Source organism: Dunckerocampus dactyliophorus, chromosome 3, assembly GCF_027744805.1.
Source record: "Dunckerocampus dactyliophorus isolate RoL2022-P2 chromosome 3, RoL_Ddac_1.1, whole genome shotgun sequence".
Taxonomy (NCBI): domain Eukaryota; kingdom Metazoa; phylum Chordata; class Actinopteri; order Syngnathiformes; family Syngnathidae; genus Dunckerocampus; species Dunckerocampus dactyliophorus.
This window is the reverse complement of record NC_072821.1, coordinates 24631596-24656978: the sequence shown is the minus strand read 5'-3', so window position 1 is coordinate 24656978 and position 25383 is coordinate 24631596. Positions and strand designations below refer to the sequence as shown.

At 40.6% G+C, this 25383-nt stretch overlaps 1 protein-coding gene across 1 annotated transcript in view; it reads right to left on the bottom strand.

Annotated features, from left to right (window-relative positions):
• The window catches only part of kcna4 (potassium voltage-gated channel, shaker-related subfamily, member 4), a 96228-nt gene extending 71117 nt beyond the window's left edge, over positions 1-25111 (bottom strand). The window contains exons 1-2 of the mRNA XM_054771092.1: positions 24686-25111; positions 21095-24550 (exon numbers count right to left, since the gene is read on the bottom strand). Of these exons, the coding sequence (XP_054627067.1) occupies positions 22228-24246 (2019 nt within the window). The 5' untranslated portion in view covers positions 24247-24550; positions 24686-25111 and the 3' untranslated portion in view covers positions 21095-22227. The remainder of the gene's footprint in view (positions 1-21094; positions 24551-24685) is intronic.
• Between the last annotated feature and the right edge of the window lie 272 nt (positions 25112-25383).

The following is a 25383-nucleotide window of genomic DNA, read 5'->3' as shown; positions in this document are numbered from 1 at the left end:
GGTCCAGATTGTCTTTATGCGAGCGACCTTTTGACTGTCTACTCCACAGAACACAATACAGTACATCCACGCTTTTTACAGGGATTGTGGCCTGGGACCACCAGCAAATGGCCAAAATCTTCAAGTAACTGAGACAGAGACACCCATAAAAATGTCTATTTTGGACACATGGCTCGTTCCCGCTCGCCCTCCAAGCCCTACTGCTAGCTTGATGTTGACATTCTGTGCTAATGTGGGATCATTTTCAGTAAAAGTCGCTGTTGTAATTGTTCGATTCGCTTCAGCTCGAAAACCCTCCTCTCCATACTTCAGTATGCCTCACACATGTTTAATCTAGGTACTCACCGCTAATGAATAATGTATGATTATTCATGAACAGATACAATCGCAGTCACGGTGTAAAGGTTACAATGGAACCTCGGTTAGCATGTTTTTTGGTTTATGTTAAAAATGGACACAAAAATTTAGCCTCGTTTCGCATACATTTCCCGGTTAGCCTACAATATGCCGCTCGTTTTGTTGTGTTATTATTGTACTGCGTACACTGATGAAAAAAGCAGTGAAGCAATAAAGACATAGACATGTAAAACGTGGGCTTTTTTAACAATGGTACATGTATGCTGTACATTTCATCTGTATTATCACATACAGTAATCCTTCGTTTATCACGGTTAATTGGTTCCAGACCCGACTGTAATAAGTTAATTTTTGCAAAGTAGGATTCAAAATTCATTGCCCACATGTGCTTATTGGAATTGGCATTCGACCGTGTCCCTCACAGTGTCTTGTGGTGGGTGCTCTGGGAGTACGGGGTTGGTGCGCGCTACTATGTGCCATTTGGTCCTGGTACAACTGGAGCAGAAGCATGGTTTGAAAGTCCAGCCTGTTACCTGTGAGTGTTGGGCCTCTGCCAAGGTTGTTCTTTGTCACAGATTATGTTCATTACTTTTATGGACAGAATTTCTAGGCGCAGCCAACATGTCAATGGGGTCAGTTTGGGGGCCTTAGGATCTCTTCTTTGCTATTCGCATATGATGCGGTTCTGATGGCCTCATTAGGTTGTGACCTGCAACGTGCACTGGGGCGGTTTGCAGCTGCTGAGTGTGAAGCTTCTGAGATCAGCACCTTTGCTCTGTAGGATGGCTAGACTCGCCCTAATAGATAGGGTGATGAGCTTGGTCATCCGGGAGGAGCTCAGAGCCACTGCTCCTTCACATCAAGAGGAGCCAGTTGATGTGGCTCGGGCATCTAGCCTGGACGCCTCCCTGGTGAGGTGTTCCGGGCATGCCCAGCCAGAAGAAGAACCCCCAAGGCAGACCTAGGACACGCTAAATATTTGCGCAGTTAGAGCATAGAAAACCTGTTTATGACCATCTAAATACAGTTTTTAACATTATTAGAGCCCTGTAGACGTGAAATAACACCCCTATAGTCAACCTTTGCACTAGTATTACCTAATATAGTAAACATGGTAAGCTATAATAAGACATAAGCATTGACGTGAGCATTGGGAAACTTGCTTGTTGTTATAGTATCTCAAGGATACTGTAAATGTAAAACGTAAAACATGGCATTAAAAAAAAGATTGACATCCTCCTATGATCCATCCCCACTATGACATGTGTCACTTGATTGCTATTGCCAGTCTGACATACATCTGTAAAATAATAGACACCGCTGCACTACTGCTATCTTTGTTTACACCACATGCCGTAACTCTTGCAGAGACACAAGAGATGGTCGCTTTAAGGATAGCAAGCTCCGAAGTTAACTAGTTCGCATCCAATTTATTTATTCTAAACTTAAGAAAGGGTTTGAAACTGAGTGGGGAAGAAGGACAACGTAAGAAGCCAAAAAAGTATACTTTCCACACGGAATGACTATGACCGACTGTCTATGACTGACGATCATCTGAAGCTACTGTCCAGACTCTGCATCCATGGCTGACTGCATGCAATGCAAGTTAAGGTAATGCAATTTAAAGGATATGTCTCATCAATACAATATTACTGACGCCTCGTAACCAGTGTGGAATACTACATATGACTTGTCTTTCAAAATTTTTGGACTAATAACAAGCCGTAGTCAACCACGAACAGCGATCATTTATTAATTAATACATTTCTGAAAAACTAGAGTGAGAGAGCGATGTTCAAACTGCGAAGTGGCGATATATATAAATATATAAATGATTACCACTTAGGGTGAATGAGATGCGTTTTCTACTTTTGGAGAAATAAAATCAAAATAAAAAAAACATTTTTTTGCAGAGCTGTGAATGCTGAATGGTAAATGCACGGGGATCCACTGTAGATTATTGTCATGGACATTATCTTATACTAGGGATGCTCCGATCGATCGGCCACTGATCGATATCAGCTGATTTCCGTAAAAAACACGTGATCGGCATATGCTGAAAAATGCCATTCAAAGCCGATCACAAAAAACAATTGTCGTGAGGCGGCAAACAATACATGTGTTCTGTGTCACGTAGGGTTGCCAACACCCACATGGACCCGAAAATATATTGTGTTTCCATGAGAAATCAAAACTTCTCTGTTAAACCTCATGGATTTCGTTTGACAGCTTGACACAGGTTATGCCAATCGATGCCAGAGTGTTTGATCACTCCCTTATCAAATGTATTGCCATTCGACTTATCTTGCATCTTTGTTGACCAGCTTTGCCAGCTAGCTGGCTAGGTAGAGTTATCTGCCTAGCTTCTAGTCTTTGCACTCCAAATGTGACATTTTACCACAGTGACATTTTGTTTTTAAAACAAACAAGCAGTACGGTTAGTTCAGAGCTCGTTTTTGCTCCTAAACCTTCCAGTGGATATCACATTCATGGGGTACGTACTAACTTTTTCAAGTGTCACTGAACAATTTTGCTCTCTTGTTGTCATTATACTAATTATGTCTTGTCCTCAAAACACTATTTGTGTATGGTTGTTTAACAAACACAAACACATAGTGTGGCCAGCCATATGATGGCGATACTATATCAGCTGATTTTGAGTAGTTCACCAAAGAGTGAAATGATATTTGCTTCAACTCTCTCTTTTATTCTAACTGTTGAATTCAGACTTTATACTTATATATAATGACAAATGACCACAAAACATGATGGCCACACTGTTTGAGTGGAGATCTGCTTGGTAAATTAAGTAGTGTACAGTGAAATGTTGCCAGTCATAAATAAAACACAAATAGCTGACATCTCTAATGGTCATGAAAGTTAGAGACCACTGCATCCTGCACACTACGTTTATTGTGTTTGAAGTTAAGCAGGACAGATTTCTGTTTAATGAAGGGGTTTATTTGTATTATTTTATTCTGTTAATTTAGTTATGTTGAGCTAAAATCGAGTATTGAACCATTTATTTCCCAAGTATTCGTTTTATACTACTCCAAAACATGCGTCAAACAGTACAAAAAAGCCTTTGGAATTGTTTAATGGCGGCCCTGGCCGATACCACATACTGTAAATGAATCGAAAAATCTACAGTTAATCCATGTGATTGGTTTCAGTATCTGTATAGGCTGATCTACCTCATGGATCATAGGTATCGGAATCGGCAGCATAAAACCCTGATCGGAGGGAGCATCCCTATTTTATACACATCAAAAACCTAAAACAGCAATTGTCTGTTTTGCATAAACATCACAGACATTAACATTAATAAAGCAGCCGATTTCTCGGTGGGCAGTGAACCCGACACCCAGGCATGTGTTTAATTAGCAATGCAATCTACACGTCTAGGGTGAAGTAACATAATAAAGCCTGGGATATTGTCAGATCAATGCAGCCAATTAGAAAGAGGGGACAGAGAAGAGGGAGCAAAGAATCAGGTTGCTCTCCTTCAACAGAGTAACATTGCATAACGGCTACTCAGAAACCGCAAGATGGTTTTAACTTACACTGGGCTTGTAATCTCCAGTGTGCTTTAATAACTGCTCTTGTCACACAGAGCTGTGAGCACTGACTTAATGTTGGTAATGGGAAGTGACAAATATTGTTTATTAAGCTCCCGATGGCCGGACACAATTAAAAAGTTATCCTGGAGCAATTCAGCTGTATTTGCAAACACCCACTGACTGTTTATAGCACTTGGGAGGGTTACAGTGAGAATATATTTTCAGAACCAACTAAAGCAAAGATATATTCTTACTGGTCCCTTTTAAAATAAGACCATTTGAATTCCTCGGCTCATAAAATCAATGTGCTACAAAACAAAGAGCATTGAATGTGACCATGCTGACCGTTTCATTAGCTGCACCTACAACAAAGACATGCTGCATGAAACAAAACAATCCCTGCGATAAATCTTCCCGTCGTGGTCATTATCATGTTTTAATGAAGGGTGTTTGAGAGATGATGTTGTGCAGCTGCTGAATTGTACTGAGTTATGCTGCTAATAACTGCTATGAAAATGTGAAGTATATAAATTGTACACAATGGTTCTCAAATTGGTCATTCTCTATGTAAAACAACTACCGCTAAAATGTGTAAAAAGTGTTTACACTTAACTGCAATCCATCTTACTGAGATATCGATATAAGGTCGTCCTTCGCCACTTCACAGTTCAAATTCGGCTTCACTCTATCAGTTTTTCAAAAATATATTAATAAATCATGCTGTCTGCGATTGGCTGGCGACCAGTCCAGGATGTACCCCGCCTGTCGCTCGAAGTCAGCTGGGATAGGCTCCAGCATGCCCCCGCGACCCTAAAGAGGAGAAGCGGTATAGAAAATGGATAGATGGATGGAAATCATGCTGTTTTATGGCGTATTATTAGTAAAAAAAATATATACATATTGAAGGACATTTTACGTTTTTTTTTCCTAAATTACTGTAAATTCCGAACTATTAAGCGCACCAGAATATAAGCTGCATGCACCAAATTTAGAGAGAGAAAAAATGTGTACATTTTTTGTAATTTTAGGTTGCACTTGTCTATAAGGTGTCCACATTGTAACATGGGGTATTTACACAAAATGACACACTTTTTTTCATCTGAGTTGAGCAACTGCCGCGGTCCAAGCAGTCCAAGTGTAGTAATTCTACACTTGATCAAACTGACTTAAGATTTGTCAGATCAAAACAAGACTGCTGCGTAAGACTTCAAAATGTGTCCACTTCAGAAATTCACTACTTCCTGACTGTGCACTCTAAGCATCATGGGAACTGGAGTTCTTTTAGCCATAAATTGGCTGCATCTATGTTAAAGTCGCAGGGTTCAAAGCGCGCGAAAACTATTGTCATTATTATATTTTATAAATATCTAATAAATATTAGCATTTTCAAACATAAAATGGCTAAATGAACTAAAATACAAATATAAAGCATTCACCTTCGTTAGCATCCCATTCCGTTGTAATGATAGTCATGGACCCATCTGAAACCAAAGTGGCTATGCCTGGTTTATTTCTTACAGACTAAATGAGTCTTTTAGGAAGGGATGAAAGGACAGAATTATATATGGAAGAAAGGTGGTGCCGTAGACCTCCTTCCTCTGTTCAGAGATGGTTTCTCTACCTTAACGTAGATGGCTTCTCTCACTCCTCTTTCAAACCACCCTTCTTCTCTGTCCACAATGTGTACATTTTTGTCCTCAAAAGAGTTCTCTTTCTCTTTGAGATGCAGGTAGACCACAGAGGCTTGACCTGAAGAGTTAGCCCATCTGTGTGTGCCATGCGCCCGCTCAGTGGCTGAATCCCGAATGTAAAAATCAGTGCATATCTCACTGCACTGGGCAGCATACACTAGATTGTTTTTCTGGGTATGCAGTGTCCTGTCTTTGGGGTGTACCAACGTCTGTCTCAAAGTGTTAGCAGGTTTGAAGTGTACTGGTATGTTGTGTTTGTTAAAAATCCTTCTGAGTTTGAACACAAATAAGCAAGTCTTTTTTGAGGACAAAAATGTATACACATTCTGGACAGAGAAGAAGGATGGTTTGAAAGGGGAGTGAGATAAGCCATCTACGTTAAGGTAGAAAAACCATCTCTGAACCGGGGTGCTCCTCCACTTTTCTTCCACATACAATGCTGTCCTTTCATGCTGGAGTCTATCCCAGCTGACTTCGGGCGAGAGGTGGGGTACACCCCGTCCTTTCATCCCTTCCTAAACGACTCAGTCATTTAGTCTGTAAGAAATAAACAAGGCTCCTTGACCATCATTCCATCTGAATGGGATGCTACTGAAGGTGATACCACCCTAACGGCCATCATTGGCTGGCACAGGGCACACTCCATTGTATCCCAACGATCGTCATTTGACAACACTACAGAGCCAACCATTCCTGTCTGGACCTGCCTCCTCCTTCAGAGGATAAACAGATTGGCTCTTGCACCAGGCTCTCAGACTAGAGCTGTCCTATCTAGTCTGACTGGTGTGTGTTCCACCAAGTCTTTGAGCATAAACTAGCTGTTCTACCTACTGTTGCATGCAAACTCCACAGAGATGCCCAAACGGAAATTCGAACACCTGACTGTGTAGCCAACATGTTAACCATTATCTTAACCATTGCCAGAATTATCTCAAAATAATAATCCATCATAAAAATCCCTAATAAAAACTACTGGACTACTGAATTACTGTTGCGGCCCTAACCCACGCCAAACTAAAACTCAACTTTGAACCCCCGACGTCACTCCTGTCAGCTCAGCTCCCCTAGGGAACACATTTATAGCAACACACATGAGTACGAGTCTTATTTATGTCTTAAATGACTTATTTACTGATTATGTGTACTATATGGGGTAATGTGTAAAGGTGACTATAGAGTCACATCTGGAGGGCTTTAATAATTTTAAAAATAACACACGTAGAAGAACGCACACAGGTTTTCTATACTGTAACTACGAAAATATCCAATTTATAAATAAGGAACCCTAATTCACGGAAATTCACTTATCACAGCCCGGTCTGGAACCAATTAACTACGATAAACAAGGATTATTGTACTGATACATTACACCAACATATGCTTAAATTCATACCTCTCTACTACTACTACTTATCAGAAACCAACATTGGGTTAAAAATAAATGAATCTCATAATGAAAACATGTTTCAGAAAGCTTTGAACAACACTTATCACAAATGCTTCCATGATGGAAATAGCTGGGAATGTCCATTGGCAAACCTTTATCAGGCCTGATTAATGTAATAGCGAGACACTTTAATGAGACGTTCCAGCCTTGTGACATTTCGCTCTGTTTTTAGCTGTTTTCTTTTCACGTTGCTTTGGTTACGTCCAAGCAAAAGATTCGATCAGTGAGCCATGACAGCTCATCTATGAGTAATTATGCCTAAATATTATACAGTCTTCTCAGACATCATGATGCTTTCGGTACTATGCCAGATTGTTTGATTGATGACTTTTCCATGAAAATCCTCATTTATTCTTCTATGGCTCTGCAGCACTGAAAATATAAACTGAGGTTAACTATAAGGGTCAAATGGGCCATTTTCACCGCAGACATGTTGACAGATGTTCACAATCACAATGCATTACAAATGCAATCATTTCCTGAGACGATACTTGAAGCATGAGATATTCTATTGTCGAGTAGCTACAACACAAAAGTGAGCAAAAATGATTAATTATTAATGATAACTATTAATCCATTGGCCACTGTTGAACATTGCTTTGCCTTTTTAATAGCCCATACACCTCCAAGCGTTTGCTGCAGTCATCTTCAGTCAGCATATCTCCATGATATATGTATATATATATATATATATATATATATATCTGATAGGTCCACTTATGCTGCATTCACATTAGCCGAAATGTGATTGTAGTTAAACTTGTATCCCATTGGCTTAGATTTCCATGACACATATTACAACCGGACCACATGGGACAAAAACTTATAAAAATCCAGTTTATAGTGCATCTGTTGCTGCATTCATACTGTTGGAATGAATGATGGTGGATGTTGCCAATTTGCTGTTGTTTTTGTCTTAAAAAACTGAGATTTTGGAAAATTCTGGCCAGAGTGGAAATTTTCAAAAACTCTGGATTCAGTCTTTGCGTGTGGACAGGTAAAACTGAGCCTTTTGGTTTGTGTCATTGGAAACGTGTGACATTATCTCATTTTTTCTAAACCTTATTTAACAACGGAGCATGACTTACAAGCAATAGACGTGCAAGCATGCACCTTTAAAGATAATATACGAGGTCCTCTAATATTTTACTATATTGATGAATGTGTTATGTGTGTTATGAATGTGAATGTGTTATAATGTGCAACAAAGCAGTTGTGGTAGCTTTTTTCAGGCTTCTGATTGGTGATTGAGGTGGTGCTAAAGGAAAATGCATTTTTTTTGGAATTCTGCCCATCATCCACAATCCTTATGTGAGACATGAACACACATCTTTCTCTTTTCCTTGTGTTCTAAAGATATAAAAGCAGATAAAAAGAGACAGCTCATTACTGCACATAACGGGATGCACCTATGCCCCCTACAAAGGCCGCTATTAAAACTCCTCCAAAAACCTCCAACAGGGTTTTATGGTTTTATATACATGTGGTAACCATGTAGTAACAGGTACATTCTTGATAACAACGTAATATTTACAGAATTTTGCTTTTAAGCATTACCGGAACTTCCTTCCTGGGCGCATTGATTTCACACAGCAAAATAGAAACAAACTGGATGAATAGAATGCTACATCTAACATGAACTTTTATGAAACTCAAAAATAAAAACACAGCAGCAGTAGCAGCAGCTCCAGGATGTAACGTTACGTTTTGGTAGTGGCCTGAGAGATTGTGAGCATGGCTGACGCACTGCGGGCGAGTGTGTGGTGAAGCTAGTCACTAGCCGGCTAGTCGCTAGCCGGTGTGGTGTGGTAAGGTGTCAAATATGCCAGTAACGTACTTCGATCGGTGAAACAATGTTAATAATAATAATAATAACAATGTCGCTGTAGCTTGGTTAATATGTACGTCACATTATATGTTAATGGGGTGTTGTTGGCGCTTTTTGGAGTTTTTTTCAGAAGGCTTTATAGGCGGAATAAGTGCTTCCCATTACTGTATGTGCATTCTTAGTGGCGTCTTTTTAGCTGTATTTATAACTTTAGAACGCACAGAAAAGAGACAGACATATCGTCTTCATGTCTCACATACGGATTGTGACTGATGGGCAAAATTCCACAAAAAGTGCAGTTTTCCTTCAAGAAGCACATTCACGATGCCATCTGCTGGTATGGAGTTGTAATGACAAGCTACGCAGACAGTCCCATTATAAGGTGTTTGTGAGCAAGTGCGAACAGGTCGCCCCAAATCTTAAAAAAAAGGGTTTGTGTTGGGCCAAATTTATTTGTGGCAGGCCGTTATTAATAAATGAATGTAAAGGAATGTATGGTCTCATTCAAATACTAAAAGTGGCTCCGGAGCAACCAGCAGTTCAATCTTCATCCAACAATGACTTTTTAGAGAGCAAAAGTGGACGTTTTAGAAAACTGCAGAAACTGAAAAACATCCTTTCTAAAACACAAGTACATCACGTTCATTCATGTGTGCCGCTCAAGATAATGAGCTTGATAACACTTCTCCAGCGTAGAGTACACCCCATTACTCAAATGTTCAATCCATCTAAATCCAGAGGAGGGTTAGGGAATCAATAATAGACTTTTGTATGTGGCGACAAGCTGTTCAGCTGTTTTTCCAGCTCCGTGTGAATGGGGGTAGTTTTATCATCAGCAACTCAGCACCAAAACAAGGGCTTCAAAAGTCACACCAAAGATAGCAGAAGAAAATGGAAATCAAACAACAGTCTCTGTAAATACGTTCTTGATGGTGTATTTCCTCCAACTCCCCATCCTGGCCCATAGTCATGTCCTTTCTCTATATACGAGTACATCTATGTCATCTGACTGAAAAGCACACGTGTGTCGATGAAGGATGATCCAACTGTCACTTGCACGCTAATGTAGGAAGTTTTAGGTGCTTTCATTTATAGACGCTACGTGCCTCCCATCCTTAGCACAGCCCCACCCATCTTTAGCCATTTTTGTGTACAGTGCCTCTAAAAAGCCCAATGCAAATAAGGATTGATGGTAAGTGTAAATGTGCAGGAATGTGACAAAGGGACAGGCTCCAGCACCCCCAATGTCCCTAAGCAGGTATTTGGACGCAGGTACGACTTATTTTCTCAACAGCTAAATGGGCCATTTGTCAGCGGGGTGAGTCAGGACTTTTTGCACTGGTTGTCAGCACAGCGTTATGCATGTGTTATGCAGAGCAGGTCATTACAATTTGTAAAAGTCAACTGTCTCCACAGTTGAAGATCGGACACCGGGTGGGATTAGTTACCAACAAAAGACAACACCATTTGCAAGTTTGGATAGTCACAATGCTAGACACAAGCCATTCATTTTCCATACTGCTTATCTCCTTGTGGAATAGGGTGGAAGACACCAGCCAATTACACGACACCAATGGCCAAACACACAGAGTGGTAACCAAACCCACACTCGCAACACGGAAGTCAGCCAAGACGCGCTTTACCCGGGGGTAATGCATAAATCGAATGGTAAAAATCCATGAGTAAATGTGATCGAAATCAGATCATCAAAAAGACACACAGCTCACTCCCCTCACCCTCCAAACTCTCCTGCCAGCTTGATGTTGACGTTCTCCGATTTTGGATCAACATTTGCATTAAGAGTTACTTTTGTAATTACTAGATTAGATTCAGCTCCAGAACCCTCCTTTTTTCTCTTCAATATGCCTCACACACTTACTGAACACATTTAAAGCATAAAGTGTATAGGTACTCACCACGGATTAATGAATAATGTAAGATGCTGAACAGGTGGAATCAGAGTCACAGTATAGAAGTTATATACACTAGGTCCCCAACTTACAAACACCCGACTAGCGAACACAAGCCGACTGGTCTATATTTTATTTTATTTTGCCTAGTAGTCAGTCGCTCAATCAGTATTTATACTGCTACTGTACATGCTTGACCAGTAGAGGGCACTGTGGCACTGCTAATGCAGCCTTAGAGCTAATGAGACCAACAGAGGAAGAGTTAGACGCTGGGGAGATACAGTGTAAAGCTACATGGAAAGCTAAATTGTACAACCCGGACAGAGCGTGTGATTAAAGTTATGAAGAGTTAATAGGCCTGCTTAATTCTACACCACCCACAGAACACTACCTCTTTTAGAAGAGTCTAACGACGACGACGACTTGTCCTTTTTTTCAATATCTCCTCCTCCAACTCCTCCACAACGACGTATGCTCGACCACTCCTCTTCAAAGGTAAATAACATTTATCATTACGTATTATTATATCACTTTTATTGTTGTTTTTTTCATTAATTATCCTTGTTTAATATTACTACTGCATCCAAACTCATATTTGCATACATACGCATATACTGTATATGTATACACGTACATGTAGTACCTATATCATTGGTAATATTACCTTTTCCCCGACTTAAGAACAATTCGACATAAGAACGGTCATCTGGAACCAATTGTGTTCGTTAGTTGGAGACTTAGTGTATATGTGAATGAGATGCGTTAGCAGAAAAAACAGCCTATTTTCAGAGAAACAAATTTACCAAAAATTTATGAATTTGCAGGGCCGTGGCAGTGCTCAGAATGTGGGCCTGTCTCTGAGGTCCTGTGTATTTCTATCGAGTTGTTTCCAATGCAATGACTAAGTGTTGGATTTATTGATTGCAGTTTATTGTAAGTAACATGGTGCATTATGAGTAACCTCAGTATAGAACCGACTGGCTTTTAGCAACAGAGCTACAGCAGTCTTTGACATAAATGGGCACCTTTTTGTTTTACGTAACTTTAACAAATATGTACTCCTATTACAGCTCAACTTAAAATGATTCCACTCACATTGTAAATTCCATTTATCTTCAAAATGTACAAACTTTCGATCGATGGACAGTTAAGGAAAACAAAAAATAGTGAATGTTTGTAATATCAGATGTGCTGAGCTGTTTTTTTTTTCTTTTTGTTTATTGCCATAATATAACAATAAGTAACTGGAGTTAACAATGAAGAATGAATAACTGTACATTGTCCTACCTTTCGTAAGTCCTGTAAAACTATTCAGACGAAACTGGGAAAGTGCTTTTTGACTGAACAGATTGTAACTTCATTCAGACTTTGCTTTAAGATGGTCGGATTAAAGAAAATATAATAAACTGCAGAATTTTTTATTATAGCCAGGACTGTGAAATGTAATGGTTACAGGACAATATACAGTATCATCACGGCTGCTCACACGTTGAAAAAACTACAATAATATACTGTTACCATTGTACGGATACTTGTGCCTGTCATAGATCAGTCACTCAAATGAGACATCCCATCAAATTTGGCGCTACCAGTTCACCCCTGCTCATAAACGCATTATAAAGGGACTATCTGTGTAGCTCTTAACACGCCTCACACACACCTCATAATAACACAATCACCGGCTGTCTTGCATATTTTGGCCAATCAGAAGCCTGAAAAAGTTACCACAACTGACCCGGTCGCACATGATAACACATCTGTTCATCAATATTGTGAGATATTAGATATATAGTGATGTGTACACTATTTTGTAAATCAGAGCCCACTCACCTGGAGTCCAGAAAGCATTATAAATGTTTTTGTTTTACTTGTCTACACACAAAAACTGAAGCCTGAGTTTTTGAAAATTGCTACAGGAGACCGGAGTCCAAAAGCTCAGTTTTAAAGGATAAGCGTGTGAAAGAGAGGCCAAAACGCAAATAAAAATATGCATTTGTAAAATATCCATATTCGTGCCGACATGGTCATGGTCAATTATGCAAATTGGTGGGTGGTGTCACCTGCCTTCCCACAACTTTACAGATAGATTGCAGTCCTGTGGGAAAATACAGGAAGGTCTGAAATTAATCAAGTATCAAAGTAAATTTATGGGTCTCAGTTTACAATAAGGTGCACAAAAAGACAGCAGTTACTGAGGAACTGATGAAGAACTAATGAGGAAATAATGTGTAGAGTAGTGACTGAGGAACTAAGGCGCATCAATTTAGAGTAGTTACTGAGGAACTAATGAAGAACTAATGAGGAACTAATGAGTAGATTAGTTACTGAGGAACTAAGGCACATAAATTTAGAGTAGTTACTGAGGAACTAATGAAGAACTAATGAGGAACTAATGAGTAGAGTAGTTACTGAGGAACTAAGGCACATAAATTTAGAGTAGTTACTGAGGAACTAATGAAGAACTAATGAGGAACTAATGAGTAGAGTAGTTACTGAGGAACTAAGGTACATCAATTTAGAGTAGTTACTGAGGAACTAATGAAGAACTAATGAGGAACTAATGAGTAGAGTAGTTACTGAGGAACTAAGGCACATCAATTTAGAGTAGTTACTGAGGAACTTATGAAGAACTAATGAGGAACTAATGAGTAGAGTAGTTACTGAGGAACTAAGGCACATCAATTTAGAGTAGTTACTGAGGAACTAATGAAGAACTAATGAGGAACTAAGGCACATCAATTTAGAGTAGTTACTGAGGAACTAATGAAGAACTAATGAGAAACTAATGAGTAGAGTAGTTACTGAGGAACTAAGGCACATCAATTTAGAGTAGTTACTGAGGAACTAATGAAGAACTAATGAGGAACTAAGGCACATCAATTTAGAGTAGTTACTGAGGAACTAATGAAGAACTAATGAGTAACTTATGAGTAGTGATTAGGGTTAGGTAGGTTTGTTCCTCATTAACTACTGTAATTTTGTGTACCTTATTATGTGTTAAGTGTTACCAATTTATGTTTTCATCAATTTTGTCCAAAATCGTTCTTGCTATTTTTTAATTTTTTAATTGATTGATTCATTACCATCTGTAAAATATCAACATGTGTTGTTGTCAGTTATGCACATTTTGGGACAATTTTTTGTCACATGCGAAATAAAAAATAAAGTTTTTGGAAATGCTGTATTTGTAAATCTGCACATACTGTACAGTATGTGTGACTCGGTCAACCTAACTCTATTAACCATTTACGATAGTCGAACCCAGGGGTGCTCAAAGTGCAGCATGGGGGCCATTTGTGGCCCGAAGCTGATTTTTTCACCTGCCCTCTACACATTTAAAAAATACAATTAAATAAGAAAATTATCAAAAACACACAAAAGTGGAAAAAATATTGCAATAAAATCGTAATATTAACAGAAAAATGTTGCTTTTTTACAAACATAAAGTCTACTAGTATAACACAAACTATTTTTGAAGCATAAAGTTGAAATATTAAACACATTTTAAAGTCATAATATTAGAAACCAAAAAAATAGGAGTTGAAAATATTATGGGAATATAGTCACAATATTATGAAAAAAATTACAAGTTGAAATATTTGTAAAATTGAAACACAACAACAGCAAAAATGGAAAACGAGCAGCGGAGAAAAAGTTCATACGCTGTGTTGCCTAACACAAAGCTGAGATGCAGGCTGTTTTTTTCTTTAAACCTATAGAACTTCTTAGCATATCGACATGGTTTACATGCAGGCATTGGTTCACAAAATGTAAAATATCAAAGTGGCCTTCTGGGAAAAGTTTGGACACCCCCGGTCTAAGCAGATAGCAGAGAAGCCATCCACTGCATGTTTGGCATCCTCGCTGTTGATTGGTAACCATTACTGATAAACTCCTTTTTTGTGTGACATTAAACACCACATGCCCATGTCCATGCCACTTTGTATGTTCTTTGACAAACATGGAAAACCTTCTGAGGAATAACAATAAATAAGTCAGTCTGTCACATGTCCCAAGCCATATGGTCTGAATCTGCGCTTGTGTTACAAGCATTGTCCATGCATGTGAAACTATTAAAACCATTCAGCTCTTTTCTGTGGCCGGAGATGATACGGCCTGTTTTCACACTCGGCTCAGCAGCACAGCTCTAAGAATATGCCTGACCCACACACTTTGCTTGAAAAATGTTTTGGATTGTGCCTCTTGCCATAAGCCAGGTTATGTAAGTGCTAAGTGTGAGGCATAAAGTGGAGATGGCCGTGTGCCAGGCTGGGGTTGTTCTTGTATTTGGTTCTGGAAATATGGTGTATGAATTGTTCCTTTGAGAACGTAAACACACAGTGCAAAAAGTAATTACATGCTGGTGCAGTGATTACTGTATGTGCTGATGTGCTGAGGTCTGCTGCACTCATAATTTTTTATGGCCATAAATATTGGTGTGTTGTCTGCTAAAGCATTTCATCAACAGTCAAACCAGAAGCACTGACCTTCATGTCAAACTACGATTGTAGTATTTGTTCCATTGAATTACATTTATTTATTCCCAACAGTCTATTATCTTCATTTTGTAGCGTGTTTCTTGGCTGCAGTGTTTCCAGTAGTGTATGGGTGTATTATTTATTTATTTTTTTTGTCCGATCAGATTTCAGCCTCTATGTGTTGTCATATAAATGTAATCTGCCCAGGGCCTACATACACATGTTATATCAGATTTTCCTCTCAGGGCTAGCTTGCACTTCTCATTGGTTGATCAGAACAAAGAGGCAGAACCTCAGTCCTAATTGGTTGATCAGAGCAAAACTGTTCAACAAGATAAATTATGTCCACAATGGCTGACTGAGGAGGAAGTTGACATCTCTGGTGAGTAGATAAATTTTACTTAAAAGGTTCGATATTTTTCTCCTGTTATTAGATAAATCTTGATTGTGAACTGCTTCAGACAATCTTGTAGTGTAGATGTTTGGAGTTGTCTGAACAGTTTAATCACCGAGCCGTTGTATTTCTGTATTTCCTCGTGAGCCAGCATACACTAACATGAATGACGGCACAAAAGCGATAGTTTCTAAGGTGAATGCCACATCCCCAGTGTGGGAATATTTTGGTTTTAAACAGAATGAACAAGGTGAGCACATGAACACCAACGAACTGAGATGTTGCATTTGTCCGAAGGTAGTGACGAGGAAGCAGGGGAATACAAACAACTTGTATGCATAACTAAAACTGAGGTGAAAGGAGCTTTCGTCTCGACAGTCAGTCAGTGTTACTTGCTACATTGCAAAAGAAATGCCACATTTCGGGAAATGTTTTTTTTTAATCCATCTTTTTTGGTTTGTAATTTATTAGGTTGTTTGTTTGTTTCATTTATTTACATTCCAATTACAATGTTAAATACTCTTCAGAAATGAAAGTTTATTGCTTTTGATACTCTCATTATTATGCCATATAATTAATGAAAAAATGGTCTTTAAAAATGTCAATAATATCGATTATCGACAATAATTTGTAGGACGATTATCAACCCGCAAAATATGTTATCGTGACACCTAAGGATAAGCGGCATAAAAAGGATGGATGAAGGGTGATAAGCCTAGTCTCTGACTTGAAGTTAGCAGTAATGTAAGTCAGGCGTATTGGTGATTGTGTACCCAAAGATAAGTGGACTTACATTATTATCGATAGTGTGCCCCGTTATGGCACATATTTACTATTATTATTGTTTTGGTTTTTGACACTGGCTCTCACGGTGTCTGGCAAAAAAAATTCTGGCCAGGTACCAGATGTGCCACCCTCCACTGGTTACAGTACATTAGGCTTTGGCTTTACACTGGTTTGAAATGAAATCGATCCCCGCTACTTGCGGGGGTTTGCATTCGCAGACCACCTGCGAATGCCTCCCTCACTCACAGTGCAACAGGTAAGATTAAAAAATATATTACAGAAAGATACATGAGAATCCAGAGAACACACAATGTAAATGCACCACACGGACTATGTGGGTATTGAAATAAACACTTACACATTAATATACATGCAAAACGATACTTTTTTTTACCAATGTATAACCCGCAAGATATGCTGGGTAACATCCTATTGGGGAAGTGTGCATGTGGCTACCCAGCACAAATACTGTAATTGTTTTGATAAAAAAATCAACAAAATTTGCAGGGTCGCAAATGCTGACTATTTGACTATTCGGGGAGCCACTGTATATCATATCACGAAGCTATTTTATGTCTCCACTTTTTATGAAGACATTTAGGTTCTCTTAACAGACTTTTTGAAAAATAGAATTAATAATCTCTATTTCTAGTTCACACAAAACTTTTGTTTCTCCTATTTTCCATAAATTGCAATAAAAGATTCCCTTCATGCACAGAAAGACGTATTGCTCTCAAATTTGAAACAAAGATTCGGTATTGTTGGGCAATATTACAATAGAATGATAACTCATCAACTCGGTAGGGATTATACAGTAATGACTGAGAAGACTTTTCCCACAATATTGCCACTTTACAGTAAATATGCTAAAGATTAAGCATGATTAATGCTTATGAATGCCTCGGTTTGGTCACACTACGAAGCCACTCTAAAACATTCAGTTTACCTTATGCCTTTATTAGGCAGGGAACTGACGCTTCACATAGGACATTTTTTCAGGGGAACCACAACCATTATCATTATCTAGTATCTGGGTCGTCAGTAGCCAGCCCTTGGGTGCTTTTACTGTTATGCTAATACAGCTTTGTTTAATTAAAACACATAGTTTAATGTTTGTAGAAGGCTATGATCTTTGAAAGTCCGTAAATAAAAACATTCCAAATGTGGTTACTTTGTTAAGCGAGCATAATGGGACAGTGCATGTCCAGTTCATGGGAACTTACATTTTTAACACCGTGGCCCTCTTCATAATGTAGTTAAGTAGTTCTGATCTACTGCAGTATGTCCACCATTTGCCTAACATAGTGCAACACATTTTCACATTGAGTTGATGAGCTTACCTCACTGACAGCTTCTCTGTTGGCGCCTGAGAAGTGTTCTTTTAAACTGTTGTACTTGTAACTTAAGGTTAGGTTAGGTTTTACATCTATTAAACTACAGCAATTACACGGCACATACTGTATAGGCCCTGTCCACACAAGACACTCCTGTTTTTTTGGGGGGGGGTTGAAAAAAATCACATCACGTGGGAACTACATAAAGCACACCTACGTGTGGCGCTGTAAACAGACACACAGACAGAACCGCGTGAGACACAAAACTATAGAAGAAGAAAGAACAAATGCACATAAAGTCCATCGTCTTCCACTTGTCCGCCTTGTCTCGGCTGACGACGAAGTGGAATTATTTCTGCGAGTCAAGTTGGGATATAAGACAAAAAATATCAGCAGAATGTCTACTGGGAGTCATGCCAGTCGAAATATTCAGATATGATGTTGGCTTTTCAGCAGCAGTACACAACTGGTCAATTCTGGTCTCGTGACAACGACGGAGCGGCGCCGTCATTGTTCTCAGAAAGTAGTGGTTTGCTTGTCCACACGGCAAGGCAGAGTTGTCAGATTTCCCATTCTGGAAACCGTTTAAAAAAAAAATACATTTTCAGGGGACCCAGGACCATTGCAGTGTGGATGAAAGCATGAAACAATTAAATACTTTCCGGTTTTGACCCGTAAACATTCCCGCGTGGATACAGTGGGCCCATAGACAAACACAATTCACACTGACAATTTAGATTCTCCAATTAACATACCATGGATGTTTTTAGGATGCAGGAGGAAGCTAAAGTAGAGAAACCCAACGCAAACATGAGAAAAACATACATAGTCCATGAAGAGAGATTAATTGCTTCCAGACCCGACCGTGATGAGTGAATTTCCACAAAGTAACATTCCTTATTTGTAAATCAAATATACGCATAGAAAACCTGTTAAAGACCTGCTAAATATGTTTTTAACATCATTAGAGCCCTCCAGACATGAACAAACACCCCTATAGTCATCTTTACACTCATATTACCCAATATAGAAGACAAAATAAGAGTAAATAAGCCATTTAATACATAAATAAGACTCACGCTTGTGTGTTGCTATAAATGTGTTCCCAAAGTTATCAGAGTGGCGGGTGGACAGGAAGTGACATCAGGGGTTCAGAGTTGAGTTTTAGCGTGGGGTTGCGGCCACAACAGAAGCCTGGGATTTTATTATGGATTTTTATTAGGAATAATTGTGTCTGTTGAGAGATAATTCAAACCTGCAATAAAAGCCTGTTGTTTCAGCGATCAAGTCTGGTGTGTGCGTGTCTCACCGAACATTACAGTAATAGTGACACCTAGTGACCGCAAGGAATACTACATATCCTCAACGTCTTTGAATGCGTCCTTTGAGTGACTTGTATTTTACTTCATTTAGCCATTTTTATGCTTGAAATTTGCTTCAATTTGTTTATATTTTTTCTTAATAATAATAATAAACCATATTCAGCCACAAAACAGCATGATTTATTTATATATTTTTTAAAACTTTTTGAAAAACTGTAATGGAGTGAAACCGCATAAATTCAACCGCAAAGTGGCGAGGGACAACTGTTACTAAAGCACTCTTAGTGTAACTGATCTAAGTTTTTTTAAGTCATTTTACATTGTTTAATTCAAATTTAAGAAATATCAGAGCAAAACCAAAAATGTTGCATTTATATTTGCTAAAATTTCTTCTAAATCATTTTGATTCAACAATGGCATTGTAAAAGTCAATTTCGATATATAATGATCCTCTGTGCTTTTAAGCTTAAAGATGAGTTTTCAATTGTATAGAAAAACATTTATGCAAGTAAAATAGCTGATTGGTCGTCACGTTTTCAGTCCAAAGTGGGAGTGTCATGAGACACTCAGTTTATGAGACGATACACGAGATTGTGTCTACGAGAAAAAGACGAGACAAAATTTTAACATTACTTTTAATAAAGGTACAATGAAAAAATATGTGACAATATACTGCAATCTACACAGTCACAGTCTGGAGATCGGGAAGACCTGGGTTCGATTCTCCCTTGGCCGTTTATGTGTGGAGTTTGCATGTTCTCCTTGAGTGTGCGTGTGTTTTCTCCGGGTACTCCGGTTTCCTCCCACATTCCAAAAACATGCATGTTAGGTTAATTGGTGACTTTAAATTGTCCATAGGTATGAATGTGAGTGTGAATGGTTGTTTGTCTATATGTGCCCTACGATTGGCTGGCGACCAGTCCAGGGTGTACCCCGCCTGTAGCCCGGTCAGCTGGGATAGGCTCCAGCATGCCCCCGCGACCCTAATGAGGAGAAGCGGCATAGAAAATGGATGGATGGATGGATACTGCAATCTACTAATTTAATTTCTACTATGTTACAAACTTCTGCACTCTGTGTGTATGCTAGCGACCCCGCCACCACCCACCGAGACAAACAGACTGCATGACTGACAAAAGAGCTAACTCCGTTCATGCCGTTGTTCTATGGGACAAACATGAAAAGGCGCTGAAACCAATGCACAGAGTGATCCCTCTTCCTGCTTGTTTGGACGAGAAAAACAGAAACGCATGTACGTGGAATATATTGAGGCCGGTAAAATGATCGAGTTCATTTTCATTTGTTATGTGATTAATTAATTAACTTGTTATTATCCCAGGCCGAGTGCCCACAAGACAGGTTTTTTCTGAGACAGAAATCTTGTCACGTTTTAATCTTGCAAGATCTTGTGACATTGCTGAGCATCAGCTAGGTTCACATAACATTTTGAACCCATTAACCCCTTAGCATTCTGGGATTTTTTTTGCCAAAAACACCAAAAAAAATCTCACCCAAAGTAAATGTGGAGATGTCCATGAATTATTTGGAGTACAGGCATGGTTCTGGTCTCTTTTGAAAGCTAACAAGCTGATTTTTTTATCCCCCAAAGACAGAATTTGTCCAAGTGCTACTGACATTGAGGAAGTTGAGTTTGAATACATTGGGGGAAAAGGATTTTTTTTTTGTTTCGCCTATATTTTTTGTGCCTTCAAAGGTATGAAATTATCAAGATGAACCCCCATACGTTTGACAAACCATGACATCATAATGTGTTTTAAACAATATTGGATAAAAGACTCGTCTATCTATGCATGGGTAATAGTGCAGCTTTCCCCAGCAGGATTCAAGCATTAAAAATAGATGCTGAATGAATATGGGCAAATACAAAGGCTGATGGATTTGTAAATGAATATAACAAAGTCGGCTGCTTGTCTCCATCATATTTAAACACACAGTGGCTGTCAAGGGAAAACACCAGGCTACATACCTTGGAAGACGTCCACATCCAGATGAGCACAGAGATCATCGTAGTCCTCTTGAGTAAAAAATAAAATATATAGTCCAGCTAACATGGGGGACGTTGCTCACAACCTCCTCACAAAGACTGTTTTTGTTTTTGCTTAAGTGTTCCATTTGTGTCTGTGTAAAGGGATATTATCATTTAGAGGTGACTTCAAATGTTTTGGGGACACTTTTGTCATGAATGGAGGCCTGTCCGTTAAAAAGCTGGAGGGTCACATGTGTTAAAATATGGTGATTTGTGTGCTTCGGGTGCACATGTACAGTACAACATGATTAATTCTGGCCCTGCTTTGTGTGATGACCGTTAAATGCACTGCCCTTTCGATGAGCTTCTCTTTATACAAGTGTAGGAGCTCTAAGAAGACAACTTTTTTCCCCTTCCTTCTGGGGGTTATCAAAATACAGGTGCAGCTCAATAAATTTGAATATCTGTAAATAGGTAATTTACTTCAGTTGTTCTATTTAAAAAGTTGAAGTCTTATATTCACACAGAGTGACATATATCGACAATGTATTTATTTTTTTTCAATAATTTTAGATTATTAGATGATATTGAAACATTTTCAAAAAGTTTAATATTGTAAACTACTGGTTAGAGTTCCAATCAGCCAATAAACAGCAAAAACTTCCGTTAAACGGTCTCTTAGCCTGAATTGAACCTGAAATATAATAACTTTTGCACCACATCTAATTTATTGAGATGCACCATTTAAGTATTTTGAAATGACCAAATGATGACTGTGATTCTTATGGCCTCCAGTCTCTAATAATGTGTCAATCTAACTTGGCATTATTGCACTAACCATGACGATTTAACACATAAAGTGCAGAGTGCAGAGCATACTTTTTATATATGTATTTTTTTGTCTAATTTGGAAGCCAGAAAAAGTTAGCGGAATTAAATCAATGAGCCATTTGGCAAATTTTGGTCCTAATAATGTGGTTACAGTTTATTTAACCTTGTAACCATGGTGACCTGCTTGAAGGGGAGGGAGAGGAGGAGGAGGAGCTCTGCATGACCCGTGCGTAAAGCTTGTTTGGGTGTCTAATAATTTATATATTTGGGGGGGGAGAATAAAAAAACAAAAATGATTATAATCACACGTCAGTCTGAATAGATTTGGAGTTAGTACTGTTCCTTCTGCTTATGTCTGTGCCGTTCCCTTTACTGGGACTTTTGTCCAGGCCGCACAGGGACTCCGTCACCCCTTCTTCCATCTCCATGTACTCCGCTTTGTCCCCCAGCGAGGAGCCGGACTGCGATCCTTTAAATTTGCGTAAAAAGTCCGGGAAGTATGGGCATCCCGGCGGCATGCTCTCAACCACCGGCGTCTGGTCCTCGTTGTCGGTCTCTCGATGGTAAAAGTAGTTGAAGTTGGATACTATAACCGGCACCGGGAGCGCAATGGTTAACACGCCCGCTATAGCGCACAGGGAGCCCACTATCTTCCCCCCCACGGTGATGGGCTTCATGTCCCCGTAGCCCACCGTGGTCATGGTCACCACGGCCCACCAGAAGGCGTCAGGGATGCTGGTGAACTGCGAGGTGGGCTCGTCCGCCTCGGCGAAGTAAACGGCGCTGGAGAAGAGGATGACGCCGATGACCAGGAAGAAGATTAGCAGAGCCAGCTCCCTCATGCTGGCGCGCAGAGTGTGGCCCAGGATCTGGAGGCCTTTGGAGTGCCTGGACAGCTTGAAGATGCGGAACACCCTCACCAGGCGGATTATTCTCAGGATGGCGAAGCTCATGGCCTGCTGGCCGTTGCCTTGGTGCTGCGCCAGGTCCGTGCCGAGGGTGATGAAGTAAGGCAGAATGGAAACGATGTCGATTGTGTTCATGATGTTTTTAAAAAACGCCGTTTTGCTGGGACACGCGAAGAAGCGCACGATAATCTCAAAAGAGAACCAAATGATGCAAACTGTCTCCACGATGAAAAAGGGGTCGTTGAAGGGGGTAAATCCGTGGTCCGGCTGCGTGGAGTTGTGTTTGGGCTGCAGGTACTCCTTGTCATCCCTGAACTCGGGCAGCGTCTCCAGGCAGAAGATGACAATGGAGATGACAATGACCAGCACCGACACCACCGCGATTCCCCTGGCCGGACTGGAGCTCTCCGGGTACTCAAAAAGCAACCAAATTTGCCGCTTGAACTCGTCCTCCGGGAGAGGCTTTTCCTCCTCTTTGACAAAGCCCTCATCCTCCCGAAACTTCAGTATCGCCTCCTCTCCAAGTTCATAAAACTTCACTTCCTCGGAGAAGATGTCGAAGGGGACGTTGGCAGGTCTTTTCAAGCGGCCGCCGGACTGGTAATAGTACAGAATGGCGTCAAAGCTCGGCCGGTTCCGATCAAAGAAGTACTCGTTTCTCAGAGGGTCAAAGTACCGGATGCGCTTGTCCGGGTCTCCTAGGAGCGTGTCTGGGAACTGAGTGAGAGTCTTGAGCTGAGTTTCGAACTTGAGACCCGACACGTTGATGACAACTCTTTCACAGCAGCCCAACTCACTGTAAACATTCTCATATCCGGACTGGGGACGTCTATCAGTGATGGACACTGTCTCATCATCATCATCATCATTATCATCGTCCATGTTGCACAGAAGACTGGACCTCTTACTTCCCCGCTCATCCTCATCTTCCTCCTCCTCTTCCTCCTCGATCATGATGTCCTCCTCGGATCCGAGCAGCGCCAGTTCGGAGTGGCGCAGGTCCCCGCCGAGAGAGCTCCGGCTCCGTCTCCAGCGTCCGACCCCGCGTTGCTTTTTGCGCTCTCTGAGGAGCCTCTGCTGCTCGGAGTCCTGTTGGTGCTGCGAGGAAGAGGAGGAGGTGGAGGAGGAGGCGTTACCGCCGCTGCTGATGGAGGAGGGGGTGCGAGACGGATGCTGGCGGTTGTTAAGGAGATGTGCGCCCGAGGAGGAGGAAGAGGATGATGAAGAGGTGGACCCCCCAGAGCCGACGCCAGCTCCATCTGCTCCAGGGCCGCCCTCGGTCGCTGCCGCCGCTGCAGCTGCAGCCGCTCTCGACTGGGCCGCCCTTTCACGCTCCCTCTCCCGGGCACGGGCATACCCATAAGGCGGGTGGCTGTTGCACCCACCGTCCGCACCCACCATTGCAAACTCCATTTTAAGTCACAAGGTTCTGTCCGTGAGGGGTAAAAGTTGCAGCTCAGAGGTGGATCCAAATATTTTATGACATCATTTCCCCAGCAAAGGTGAGGGCAGTGGGGGCCCGGCCTGTTACGCACACACTCGTAGCAGCAGAAGCCTTGATGTGGTCACCATTGTCTCTTCGGTGGTCTCCATCAGGTGGTTAAATCCTCCAGATGCGTCTTTTGATCCTCCTTGGTCACCACTGGTTGCCATTTTATGGGAGACATTAAAACAAATAGGATCCTTGCTGTTATATTAAATCCTGTGATGTCTGGAGCTGCAACAACAACACAAAACGTTAGTGGAGTACTTCATCCGGCTGCGCATATTTTACAGTAAAGAAACTTGATTCTTATCGGTATTTAGACATCAGTGCATGTTTACATCTGACAACATTAGCATTTGTACTTACATGTGTCCCGAAAGAGGTGATCGTTTTGCCCAAAATCTCCGTGCCAGTTTGGGATGTGATATGACAAATCCTTGTCTGAGCCAAGCACCTCATCCACTACATCCATGCGAGCTCTGACGCACTCTCACAAGGACACTTTTTGGCTGCGTCTCGACGTCTCAATTCAACAGGATCTGCCGCGACTTCAGTCCACTGTTTCCGCTCCATCGACCCTTAATGGTTGCAGCATGAAGATTTAAAGAAGGTGTGCAAGCTCCGAGATGATCCCGATGATGACAGCCCCACACGGCCAATGCATGCGAGGGTGAGGGGGGTAAAAGTTTACCTTCACGCCGCTGAATGCAAATGTTCCCTTGCATGGCGGAGTCTGAGCATCACACATCTGTCTGTCTGCAGCTGTAGCCCTACCTATCCTCCTGTATCCCTTCCGCGTGTGCGTGTGCGTGCGTGCGTGTGGCGAAGAGCATCTTAACAGTGGTTCTGTCATTGCAGAGCATGCTGGCGGTGCTCGGTCCTCCCCCAGTGGATGCACTTGGTCACTGCCACCGTGCTGCAGTCTTAGAGATGCAACCTCTTCCTCCAGAGTCACCAATTATTAATCAATAATCAATCATTAGACACTTCCAACACCTCATTAGAGAGGAGGAACATTATCACTATACTGTATGTCACTTTCATGTTAAATCACTCGTGTGTAT